The sequence below is a fragment of the Neophocaena asiaeorientalis genome, unplaced genomic scaffold, assembly GCF_003031525.2.
Source record: "Neophocaena asiaeorientalis asiaeorientalis breed wild unplaced genomic scaffold, Neophocaena_asiaeorientalis_V1.1 scaffold40, whole genome shotgun sequence".
In the NCBI taxonomy this organism is placed as follows: Eukaryota; Metazoa; Chordata; class Mammalia; order Artiodactyla; family Phocoenidae; genus Neophocaena; species Neophocaena asiaeorientalis.
This window is the reverse complement of record NW_020185335.1, coordinates 14,375,125-14,387,910: the sequence shown is the minus strand read 5'-3', so window position 1 is coordinate 14,387,910 and position 12,786 is coordinate 14,375,125. Positions and strand designations below refer to the sequence as shown.

General features: G+C 62.3%; 1 protein-coding gene across 1 annotated transcript in view; it reads left to right on the top strand.

Moving 5' to 3' along the window:
* SLC7A5 (solute carrier family 7 member 5) overlaps nucleotides 1-12,786 on the top strand; it is a 33,006-nt gene that overhangs the window by 6,861 nt on the left and 13,359 nt on the right. The window contains exon 2 of the mRNA XM_024735653.1: nucleotides 7,206-7,331. Within this exon, the coding sequence (XP_024591421.1) occupies nucleotides 7,206-7,331 (126 nt within the window). The remainder of the gene's footprint in view (nucleotides 1-7,205; nucleotides 7,332-12,786) is intronic.

Sequence of the window (12,786 nt, the reverse complement as noted above, 5' to 3'; positions counted from 1 at the left end):
GCGAGCCAGGGATGGAGACTAACCACGGACTCCCCTGTACACACAGCCTCAGCCGTCCTCAGCACGTCTTTACTCAGCAGGCGTGCCAGTCGGCGTGTCTGCATGTTAAAACGCACCCGTGGGGCCAGCAGCAGTATTCCTATTTAGCTGATGAGGAAACAGGCTCAGACCCACTGAGTAACCTGCCCAAGGTCACACAGCATGTTAGAAATCAGGGCCAACTTGGAGGGGGGCTCCCTCCTAAGGGCCTGGCTGTCCTTGAGGCTGGGGTTGGAGGCGGGGGGACCTTTGGGAACCTCTGTATTCTGCAGGGCTCTGCTTCAGAAGAACCAAAAAAAGTGAGACTTGAGGGGTTTCTGTTAACTTCAGGGCTCGGGTGTCAGCAGATCTCAGAGTGAACTGAATCTGCCTTTTTCTGGTATGTTTTGTTTATTATTTTTTTTTTAATTTATCTATTTTTGTTTTGGGCTGTGTTTGGGTCTTCGTTGCGGTGCACGGGCTTCTCATTGCGGTGGCTTCCCTCGTTGTGGAGCACGGGCTCCAGGTGCGCGGGCTTCAGAAAGTGTGGCACGTGGGCTCAGTAGTTGTGGCTCGCGGGCTCTAGAGCGCAGCCTCAGTAGTTGTGGTACACGGGCTTAGCTGCTCCACGGCATGTGGGATCTTCCCAGACTAGGGATCAAACCCGTGTCCCCTGCCTTGGCAGGCAGACTCCCAACCACTGCTCCTCCAGGGAAGTCCTGGTGTGTTTTGAAATGAAGTGTCAGCCCTGTTCCTGATGCGCGCTGAGACCCCCACCACCAAGCAAGGGGAGCTCTGTGGCCAGGCATCACCCAGCCCCAGTTAAAAATGGAAAACGTGAAACACGTTCCAGGGCTGGTCGCATTTGAAAATGTGACTCGGCCTGTTAGCAATTCTTTTTGCAGGAAATCAGTGGCTCGACAAGGGTGGGGGTGTTGGAGGGGCATCGTCCCAACTGGACTGAGGTGTCGCGTCCTTTGGCTCCTGTGGCCGCTGCCTCTCTTGGCGGAGATCAGACACTGGAGTTGGAGCCCTTGGTCCCACCTGAGCAGCCCCTGCCCCTGAGAATTCCTTCATTTTCTTTCAGTTTTCCAGACTCTCCGGAGGCTCCGATCTGGAGTGGCCGGTGGTGGTGTCCTGGGTGGGTCAGGAGCCGGACTGTCACCCTGAGCGGGCTCTGTATTTGAGCACGCCTGGAAGCGAGGTCGGCCTTCTCAGGTGTTTGGGGTACAGCTGGGTCCTGTGCATGCACTCTCTTAGAGCCAGTAAAGGTGAATTACACGTCGTGAAGTCACCCACTGGTTCTCCCTGAACTGTGAGAAATGCAGGTTCTCGGGCCTGCCCAGTCAGACGCTCTGGGTTGCGGGGACCTGTTTTACGAGGTCCTCAGGGATTCTGATATGCTCCGGGGTTGGGGGGAGACCTATCTGTTATTAGGAGGCAGCAGAGTTAGGGCAGGAGGGGAAGGTGCTGGGTTGTGGAGGCACAGGCCATCGTGGGGGCCGGGCCTGGGGTGGAGGGGGCTCTCGCCAAGCCCAGTGGATAACTGGGTGTCCAGGACCAGAGTGGAGGCCCTGGGTCCCCGTGTGCTGGGCGGTTTTGGACAGTAGAGTAAAGGCAGGACAAGAACGCCAGAGCGACTGGACGCTTTGTCGGTGGTCACCCCCGCTGCTGGCCACTCTCCCAGACGCCTGGGTCACTCAAGCCCAGGGTTTCCCTGGCCACAGTCGAGGAGCCTCGGCCCACCTGCAGCCGGGGCTCCGGGTCCAGGGGCCCCGCGGGTGCTGCTGTTCGGCGGGTAGAGGCTCCGGACGGCAGGTGGGCCGGCTGCCTGGGCCCAGGGCTCGTCCGGCCTCAGTCACAGTACTCAGCTTCTGCTGCTCTCCGGCCCCGTGACAGCTGCTGCCCCAAGAGACCAGGCTGGCCCGGCTTCCTGCAGCACGCCCCGCCTGCCAGCCACTTCCGCTCCTGTCTCCGGGGCCGCCGGGGGCCTGCCGGCAGAGCTGCGGGTAAAACGGGGCTCCTCTGGCTGGCGGCTCGGCCCCTCCCACCTGTGTGGGGTGGCAGTTACCGCTGGGCCTCAGACTGGCTTTGCCTCAAGTATTGGCCCTTTTTCTTAAGCGTCGTGAAGCCACGTACAGAAAGCACCTTTTTCAGAGACTCATTTGAGGACGCCACTGGCGGCTTCGTAGGACTCACTTGGTAGTGAGGTTCTAGGCTCTGGGGCTCTGACCCGTGGACCCTGCATGAAACCCAAGTGATACCTGCACTCCCCTTTCCATCCTGGAGGGGGACGGTCCCTACAGACACTGGGCCGGGGACGAGGGAGGGTCCACGGCTGCGGCCCCATCAGAGACGTGGGGACAGTAGACGGGTGTTCTCATGAGTGGGCGGCCAGCCAGTCCCCAGGTGCTTTGCTTTCAGATGGTTCTCTTGGCGTCAGTCATGCCGTTGTCTGGTGTGTTTGTCCTCGAGTCAGCAGAGGGGATGAGGGTGAGGGGACCCCCGGCAGTGCCGAGGACGCTGAACGATGCAGAGCACGCAGCAGGTGCTCATACTTGGCCCTCGTTGCCGGGTTTGTTGAAGATTTTGTTACTGGCGTACACGAAATCCAGGGGCAGCCCTGGTCACTGGGCCTGATAAATCCCATCAGGGTGTCACCCTCTGTCAGAGAGGGAAATGGATTTGGGTGTGTGGTTTCTTTGTTTGTTTTTTTTTAACTTAAAATTTTTAAATTTTATTTTCGAGTATAGTTGATTAACAACGCTGTGTTAGTGTCAGGTGTACAGCGAAGTGATTCGGTTATACATATACACATATCTATTCTTTTTCAAATTCTTTTCCCATTTAGGTTGTTAACAGAATATTGAGCAGAGGGACTTTCCTGGTGGTCCAGTGGTTAAGACTCCGCGCTTCCACTGCAGGGGGTGCGGGTTCGGGGAACGAAGATTTGGGTGTGTTTTTTGTATTTTGTTTTGTTTTGTTTTGGTGTTTTAAAATGCATTTCAAGCTCTCCCTTGGGAGTGAGACAGCCAGTCAGCTGTGGCTGTGCAGCATGTACCAGGGGGCTGGGAGGCTGGCCCTCAGTGGCTGACAGCTGACAGCAGCCTACGTGTGAAGAGTTATCACCCGGAGGTGGACCCTGGGGCCTGGAGAGTGAGATAACCGGTCAGGCCAGGGTGAGAGGTCACGTCAGGGGAGGCTGGGCAGGAGCCTTTGGGAACTGCTCAGATAAGCGCCCTCCCAGAGACTGGTGGCACCCGTCCCATTTGTACGCTGGTGGGCGGAGCAGTGGCAGCTCCCCGCCGGCCACCCTGTGCTCAGGGTCTGGGAGGGTCCCGGAGGCGCTACCCAAGGGGGTTCCTGAGAAATAACAGATGGGGGGGCTGCCGTGCATCCCCGAGCCCGTGGGCCAGCCCCTGTCCTCGGCCCGGGTGGCCCCCTGGGCATGTGTGGCCCTTGTGGTCTGCATACAGGACTCTGAACTCAAGCCACCTGGTCCGCCAGGCCGCAGCTGGAGTTGGCGCTCATGGCCCGGCTCTAAGTGTGACCAGCTGTCCCCAGGGCCATGGGGTGAGAGCAGCCCAGGAGGCCAGCCAAGGGGTTCTCCCTCCCCCACTGGGCAGCGCTTCCTGCTGTCTCGGGCACGACGATGGGGTATGGGTGGAGCCCCTGGGGTGGGGAGCGGTGGGCCAGGGTGTGAGTGCGAGTTCGTGGGTCCGTTGGCAGAGGAACGGTGACTTTGCAGAGGGTGGCGGGCCCTCCAGCACAGCCCCGGGGACCCCGGCTCATTTGCGAGGTTGAGCTGGGGTGCCCCTGCAGGCCAGCTAGGTGACTGTGTCACGGCGGGATGAGGGCAGGACAGGCACAGCCCTGAAGGGCGGGCTTCCCGCTTGGCCCGTGGCACCAGCCGCCAGGCCCCGCCTGCTCCCGCCTTCTGCACGCAGCCCACTGCCGCTTCTCTCCGGAGGCCGCTGGGCTCTATCTCCCCGGCCCCAGCTGTTGCGGGGTGCTTATCTGGGGGTGCTGGCACGGGGAACCCCGAGGGGGCCGGCTGCCAGCCGGGGTGCCCTCCCGCCAGTGTGCTGGCCTCACCCAGCAGCCCGCCTGCGGGTGCGCTGGGGTAGACTGTCGTCCCCCTGCCACGCAGCGCAGGTGGGGGTACTGCCGGGAGTAGTGGTAGTGGCAGCAGCAGACCCTGTGTGACACCCGGAGCCTCTCGTGTCCCTGTCACCCCCCTCCATCCCGCGGGTGTGGAAGCTGAGGCTCTGAAGAGTCAGGCACCTTGTCCAGGTGACGGGGCCTAAAACCAGTGTAGCCGAGAGGCAAATCCAGCCTCCCAGACAGCCTCCCAGCGCTGCTTTCCTTAAGGCTAAGAGACACGGGTCCTAGTGAATCCCCTGATTTACTTTAGATTCTGTTTCATGTCAGAGTTTTTTAGAAAGGACACTAGGGAGGATAATAAAGTGTTTGTTTACTCATCAGCTGAAGTCAGTGGACACTAAAGTTTCATCATATGTCTGAGTTCTTCTTTCTATAAAGGAAATGAATATTACAAAGTCCACTTTGTTCTGGGATCCAGCCCATTCCCCTCCCTACTGCAGACGGCCAGCCCGGCCTTGCCTGTCCACTCTCTGACACGGAGCTGAGCTCAAGGAACAATACCCTCTGTCCACAGGGGCTCGGACACCTGCCGGGTGGGCTCCGCTCTGCACAGGCAGGGTGGCACCCTGTGTTCCTGAAGGGGAGGGCCTTGCGTCGGTAGAGGAGGGGCCCTGGGCCTCGGTCTGTCCCGCCCCCAGTGACCACCGCAGGGGGATGGCCCTGGCGCTGGGGCTCTGGGCCAGCCACACCCCCTTCCTGGATCTTCCAGGTCCTTATCTGTGAGGTGGGGAGAGGTGCCCCTGCTCCCCTTGGGGTGCACCCCCAAATGGGGTGAGTCAGACCAGGTGAGTCGTGCAGCGGTTACGGTGAGGGCAGCCGGGCAGGGCTGGCGGCGGGAAGAGCCCCCTCCCCGTGTGCGGCTTGGCCACGGCTCTCCCCGCTTCCTGCCTGGCGTGAATGGAGGACTGTGATGCAATCTGTCAGCCTCTTGGCGCGTCCGGAAGGGAAGGCCTCAGGGCTGCCACATTGCCCATAACGTGCGACTGTGCACAGGCTCCCTGGGGCCAGTGATGGGAAAGAACCTGGGTTGCCCTCCAAGGCCCCCTCACCCTGAGTCCCAGCCACGTGGCAGGTCGCACCAGCCTGGATGCCCAGGAGAAGGTAATTCTGCTGTTCAACCTCCGCCCCCGCCCCCGCCCCCGACCTGGCGGTGGGAGATCAGACGGGCCTCAGAGATCTGGGTCTGCCCCTAGCACCGTGTACAGGGGTCCTCTCTGAGCCTCTGTTTCCTCTTCTGTGCTGGGAATGGCAGTGCTGATGTACTTAATACGGGACAGCTGTCTCTGCCTTGGTCCCGAGGGCCCGAACTGAGAGTGTGTCCACCCCAGAGCCACACGGCGGAGGTCACTGGTCCTGTTTGTCCCTTGCACACGTCGGCCCCCTCATCTGAGCCCGGGCTCAGCTCCTGCTGCCGGAGATGGCTTCAGTGCTGTGACATGGATACTTTGTCCCCCTGTTCTCACAGCCTCGTGTAAGCGCCACCACGAGCCTCTGACAGGTGCAGACTCGGCCCGGGTCCCCACGAGTGAGGGCCACTCCAGGTCCATTTGTGACGGCTCTTTGCCTTCATATCTGGTCTGGGAACATCTGAGGGTTTCAGTTTAGGGGTAGCAGCCAAAAGCAACTGGTTTTGAAAGTTTTCAGCCTGAACTTCCTGAGGGCGTAGCAAACAGTCGTGGTCAGCCACTGCATCGGCCAGGCTTAGGGCGGCAAAGAGAAAGTGACACAGCAGGCGGTATTTGGGTATCAGTTAATTTCTGGAAGCACTAAGCGTGGGTGGGGTGCAGTGTGGGCCCCCGGTCCTAACCAGAGCTCAGGGGGCCATTTCCTGTTTTTCTCACACCTGAACTGTCAGGTCTCATCTAGTTAAATAGCGTGGATTTGTTTCGTTGTGGCCTTTCCCTCACGTTGTAAAAGTAAACGTAATTGATTTAGCTGGGGGAAGAAGCCACATGGCATCTGCCCGCCCAGGGAAGCCCGGTCCAGACTTTCTCACCCACCGCAGCCCTTGGGAAAAGCCGGTGTGTGCGGGGCATGGTGGACAGACGCCCTTCCCTTGGGTCCAGGCTGTGCTGGTTAATGTTTGACCGCCAGCCTGCCGAGAATAAAAGGCCCCATTTGCGCCCCAGCCATCTCCCTGGGTAGCTGGCGTCAGCAGTGGCGTGGGCACTGGAGCGCTGGCCTCACGGCGTGCGTGTTTCCACGTGCGACTCGGCCGACAGGTAGGAACCACCGAGTAGGAAGGCACGGGTGTTGAGTGTTGGTTTGTTGCCTTTGTTTTCATCTAATTTTGTTCTGTGGTGAGTTTGCAGAGGGGCTGCTGGCGAGGTCCCTGAAGACTGAGCACTGCCTCCACCTCTGCTCAGCACTTGGAGGGTCACCCTGGGGTCCCAGGCGGGGCCTGCGTGTGTCGGCACATTTGGGGAGCCTGGCTTAGCTGCCCGCCCCCCGTGTCTCCTCTCCCTCCCCGTGGTGGTGACTGGCATGGAGTCTGGGTCTTTAGTATCTGCTGTGACACCAGCCGCAGAGTTCGTGCTCGTTTGCTATTCTCACCACTGGGAGCCTGGGCTGTGCATCTCCTTCAGCCCCCGTGGAACCCCCCCCCGCACCGGGACTTGTCAGGCTGATGCCGCACCCCTTGTGCCCCTGTGGGATCCTACGAGGACCCTCTGAAGAGAGGGTTCCCACCTTGAGAAGTTTGGGTGCCTGTGGGAGAGCCTGACACTTGTGCTGAAGTGTCAGGTGGGAGCAGAAAGGTGACTGAGCACCCCGCCCCGAGATGGCAGTGTGGGCGTTCAGCCTGCTCTGAGCACAGCGCTCTCCTCGAGGGCTCCTGCAGGAGGGACTCAGGTGGCGGTGACGTGTTGAAATTCATTCATTAGGACAAAAAGACCTTTTTGGCAGCCGGGGGGCACCTGGGCTCACAGCTGTCTCTCAGCCTGTGACCTCAGGGCTGGGGTTCTCCCCACCGGCCCCTCTGCCCGCGTTTCCGCGGGACTCACTCGCTGCCCCTGTCTCCACAGTACTGCTCACGGCCGTCAACTGTTACAGCGTGAAGGCCGCCACCCGCGTCCAGGACGCCTTCGCCGCGGCCAAACTCCTGGCGCTGGCCTTGATCATCCTGCTCGGCTTCATCCAGATCGGGAAGGGTGAGTGCAGCCCCTGGGGTCTCCCAGCTGTCCTGGGAGGCCCTGCTGAGCCTGGGGGCGTGTGGGGGGAGGGGGAGGGGGCCCCGTCTCGGAGCGCCCGGCCCCAAATCCACCGCCTTAGCTAACGGGTGTCACTGGAGTCGGCGCGTCACGCGGTCCCGGGAGAAGCACTGACACTGAGTTAGGTGGGCTGCACGTCACCTGGCGGGTCGTCCGTCCCAGAGCAGCAGGAGAAACAGGTCCGCCACGCAGAGGCCACTGTCCTGCCCACACAGGGTGGGCCTGGTGGTGACCGGGGTGGGCGGTGGTTCGTGGGGAGAGCTTGGCGACGCGCCTCCTGCATTAGCAGCACGGCCGAGAGGCGCTATTGCCGGTGCCGCTGGATCTTCCACACGGGAACGTGCCCCCAGCCCCCAGCAGGGTCCCCGTGCCCTGTGGATGGCTGCCCGCCATGCCGACCCCTCCCACGATGGGCGCCGATGCAGTGGCGTTTGGTGGCAGTGTGTCTTCCCGCTGGGCCGCGTTCTTGTGAATGGGCCGCGAAGTTTATGCTGTGGGCAGGTGGAGTCTCCCCGTTTCTGGCTACTGAGAGGGATGCTGTCGGGAACATTCTCGAGGGTGTCTCTTGGTGAACGGAGGTACTGGCTTCTCCAGGATGGCTGGATGGCAGGCCCACGCTAGCCTTGTGCGTGGCTGCCACAGATCTGTGGTCTCGTAGGGGCTGAGGTCACCGTGACGACACAGAGCAGCACCGCCCCCACCCCCGTAGCCCCGTGTGTCGGGGAGCGGGGAGAGCAGCCTCTGTGTCCCCTGGCTTCCTGGGATCTCAGGTTCCAGCATCTTCCTAAAGACAAGACTTTGTCGGAGGACCCCGGCCGGGCTGGGTTCCAGGTACCAGGAGTGCTGACGGGGGCACTAAGGGAGCTGAGGGACTCCCTGCCACTCAGAGCTTATGGGTGGAAACCAGTGGGTAGGAGGAAAAATCCATCCTGCGCCCACCAGACGGTCTAGCTGGGGAGCACGTTCAGTGTCATTTGAAGAGGACTTGCTGGTGAAGGTTTTGCTTGGCTGGTGTGATTAGATACAGGCTGATGAAGAATGTAGGGGGGCCGGAGTTTTGTAAAAACAAATTTCAGCAGGGATAGCAGAGCGCCTTTGTTCAGCTTGAATACATAACGTGTTTATAATTCTACTGCCATCGAAAACGTCCTCCCCCCCGAAGCCATTCCTTTCTGAACCTGGGAGGCAGTGCGGTGTCTGCAAAATTCCTGTCCGCTGGTTTCCCTCCCAGATGGACGCCCTCCCTTGTAGAGGACACTTTGTGAAAACAACCCTTTCCCCACGAGAGTCGCCTGACTGACCCCTTGGGCGGCTGCCCCAAGGATCCCATGCTGAATGTTGGCGGAAGGGCCAGGGCCCCTCGGGCAGGGGCTCAGCGTGATGGTGCCCAGATGGGCTGCGAGCCACGGTGCATCTGGAGGACATGACCCGCATCTCGCAGACCCGCCCACGTGCCGTCTCTGCCCTTTACCAGTGCCTGGCCCCGCCTGGCCTGCCTGGTGCCCAGAGGGGGGCCTGGGGGCTGCAGAAGGGGCTGGGGCGTGGAGCCTGGCAGGTCCAGGTTCCAGGCCTCTGTTCCAGGCCTCGTCCTCGTCGCAGTCCTGCCCGCCTTCCTGTCCTCCCTCACCAGAAGTTTCTGAGGCCCCGGGTGTGGCTCTGTGCTGAGACCCAGTTGAGGACTCGGCCCTGCCGTCCGGGGCTCGCGCTGTGTCTGGTGTGCGGACATCAAACATGTGCACAGGAGACTCGCAGACGGGCAGGCAGGGCTCGGCCCCGATCAGGAAGGCCCTTCTGAGGGCCAGAGGGACGGCTGGATGAAGGCTCAGAGTTGGTGTGGCCGGGGCTGGCTCTGCAGGGCCCGGGAGGGGCTCAGGTGGCCCGGAGGCCGGGGGAGGCACGCATGCGGGGCCTGGCACCACACGAGGCCTCTGGATTTCCCCCCAGCCTTCTCAGGAGGGGGGCACTGAAATCAGGCCGGCATTTCAGAGCCCGGTGGCCATGAAGTGTGGGTGGCGGAGGCTTGGCCAGGGGCGGCCGCAGAGAGAAGCAGGCCCGGCACGTGGTGTGGAGGGGGCGCCCCGAGGACCAGGGCTGAGTGACAGCGGTGGGCCGAGGGCACTCCGTGCCCGCTTTGACTTCTCCCTGTCGGCCCTTTACCTACAACACCCAGCAGGCCCACGGCCCAAGGCCAGGCCATTCTGAGACTGGAGGGTGGGAGTGGGGAAGGCTCGTCCCTTGAGCCCCAGCCCCTCCTAGAGGACACGCAATGGGACCGTTGTGGTTTTGCTCGGCTGTGTCCTCCGGTGGGTGGGCCCCCGGCGTCTCCTGGAGCAGTTGGAGCAGCTGGTGTCACCCTGCAGGTTAAGGGTGCCCCCTGGGGGAGCTCACGGGAGGGGGAACCGACAGGCCCGGCCCCGGCCCCTGGCCTCCATGGCAGTTCCTGCGAGATCACCTGGCGCTGAGACATAGGCCCCCGTGTCCGGGAGAGCTGGGCGTGGAGGCTCCTGGCCCCTGTGCTGATCATGTGTGTCCGGGCACTGCCATGGAGTGACCTAGGGCAGGGGTGGCAGGGGTCCACCTGGGCCGAAGGGGATCCTGGCAGTGGGGAGGCCCCGATGGAGCTGTGAAGGCCAGCGTGCCCGCAGGGCTGGGACTCAGCTGGCAGTCACTTGACAGTGTGTGTTTTAGTTCTTAGGTTAGTGGGCCCCCAGGCCACAGAGCAGTGGTGGCCCGACCCTGCCCGGCTTGTAGCAGGGTCGGGGTCCAGTCGTGACCCCACAAGGCCTGTGACGATGGGCACTGTGTGCGGGGACGAGAGCTCCCTCGAGGGACGGCCCACCCTGCGTCCTGTCCCAGGGTGGTGTCCGGAGCTGGTGGGGAAGGCCCTGGGCAGCCCAGCCAGTGGCCAGAGCACTGGGGGGCAGGGAGGAGACCCTCGTCCTGGGAGGGTCTGGGTCTCAGCAGGGCCCTTCGCTTGCTAGAGCCTCGGTGTCCTCACGTGTGAAGTGGCCACAGTAGCCACAGTGGCCCCAGGCCTTGGTGCCGCCTGAAACTGTCTTCGGGTTGTGGGCAGGCAGCTCGGGCGGCCTGTGAGCCCGGCTGTTGTCCTCACAGGGAGGGGAGACATTTCGGGGGCTCCCGGGCTCGGCCTCCCCTAGTGCAGGACTTAGGGGCCCTGTGATGGAGGCCGTCTCAGAGGGGCTCAGGGTCATGCTGGGACCGCAGGGTGCTGTAACGGGGGCCACGTGGCTGGGGTTCAGTTCCCCCCACGGTCACCTGTGCCCCAGGAGACAGGGGCAGGGCCGAGGGGGAGGGCGGGCCAGTCTGCTCCTCGCCCAATGCCCAGAGCAGCAGGTCACGTGGCAGACATGGGCACCCCTCAGCCACCGCGGGAGGGCTTGGACGCGGGTGGCTCTTTCCTCTGGACGCTCTTTTTTTTTTTTTTTGCGGTACGCGGGCCTCTCACTGTTGTGACCTCTCCCGTTGTGGAGCATAGGCTCCGGACGCACAGGCTCAGCGGCCATGGCTCACGGGCCCAGCCGCTCCGCGGCATGTGGGATCTTCCCGGACCGGGGCACGAACCCGCGTCCCCTGCATCGGCAGGCGGACTGTCAACCGCTGCGCCACCAGGGAAGCCCTCCGGGTGCTCTTTGATTGTTTTTAATTGAGACCTTTCGATCAGCCTGCGTGGCTCTGCAGATTCCGCGTCCAGAGTCATCACAGATGGGAAGTCACATGCTTTGCTTGTGCTGCCCTCGGGGATGAGACCAAAGGCCTGGAAGTTGGCTCTCTCCCTGCCGACCTTGCTCACCCATGCCCTGGGTGGTCAGCTGCTCGGATGGGGCCGCAGCAGGACGGGGCGGCAGCCACACAGCCCTGTGCTGGGCACACTTTGTGCCCAGGGGTCTCTGCAGCCTGTGCAGTGCAGAGAGGGTCCTTTGAGGCTTGAAGCTGATCCTGAGGCCCCGGGGCAGCTCCTCCAGGAGTTTAAAAGACGGACGACACCGGAGACAGACGCTGGCCACGGTGAATGGGCACCGTCACCACCCCCGCCCCGAGGCAGAGCGGAGAATAGGCACCAGACACCGTGCGCTCAGCCCGGGGTGTGGAGACGGGAAAGAGGGACCCGCGGCAAGCCAGCTGTGGGATGCAGCCTCCCAAGGGTGCCTGGTTTCTGGGTAGAGCAGGAGACCCGCTAAGGGCAGGGGTCCTACAGAGCTGACTCTCAGATGGGGCTCAGTCCCACGGCCAAGCACCTGCTCGCTTGGCCCGTGATGGTGAGGCGGGATCCAAGGCCCCGGCTGTGGCATGTGCTGACCTTGCCTGTGAAGGCACAGCGGAAACGGGGGTGTTGTGGGGCAGGGGCCGCACAGGACACAGACCAGGGCCTTAAAACGACAGCAGTTACCCCCTCACAGTCTTGGGGCTGGCAGTCCAAAACCAGGCCGGGCTCCGTCTGGAACCTGGAGGGAGGAGCGTGCTTGCCTCTTCCGGCTCCAGTGGTTCCCGGGCTCGTGGCTGCATCACTCTGCCTCTGTCCTCACGTGGCCCCCGTGTTTCTGTGTCTTATAAGGACGCTCTCGGGGAATTAGGGCCCACCCTCGTCCACGGTCTCAACGTTGAGATCCTTGCGTTGATTCCATCTGCAAAGATCCTTTTCTAGAGCAGGTCGCCTTCTGAGGTTCCGGGGGGACGTGAACTTTGGGGGTAACCTGTGCAGTGCGCTTTACCACATACACGACCGTTATGTGGAACCCCAGAGGGTTCAGGAGGGACCAGGTGGAAGGTTCCTGCACAGTGGGCACCCGCCCACCCTGGTTTGGGGAATCACTTTCTCACAGTCAGCGTCCTGGGAGGAGTACCCGTGGGCAGAGGCAGGAGGGAGAGCACTGGGCAGGGCGCGGCCTGGTCACCCTGAGGCTCTGGCATTTTTCCAGCTTGCCCCCAGCTGCCATCTCCAAGCTGGGCATTGAGAGACTGTGGGTTCCCATGCCCGGGCCCAGGCCAAGCCTTGGTGAGTGTGACGTAAGCCCGGCAGGATCTTGGGGGGACGCAGACACCATGAGGAGCCCTTGTCCTCTGATTCAGAGGGGCTGGCACATCCCCCGGGGCTCCTGGTCCCGTCCCCACGCGCACAGCTCCTGAGAGTGGGGTGCCCTGCGCCCCCGGGTCGAGGGTTGCCATGGCTCTGTCTGCATGACGCAGGGGTCTGGGCTGCTTTCCCTGAAATCGGCTCCTGGGGCCTTGTGAACACTCCCACCCCAGTCAGCCTGGTTCCCGAGGCTGCCAGAGAGCCCAGGATGTGGCTCTGCGCTAGCTTTCACCTTCCCGCGGCCCTCTGAGATGGGCAGACCCTATGAAGCGGCCTCGGGGCCTGCCTGTGCCTGCACCTCGG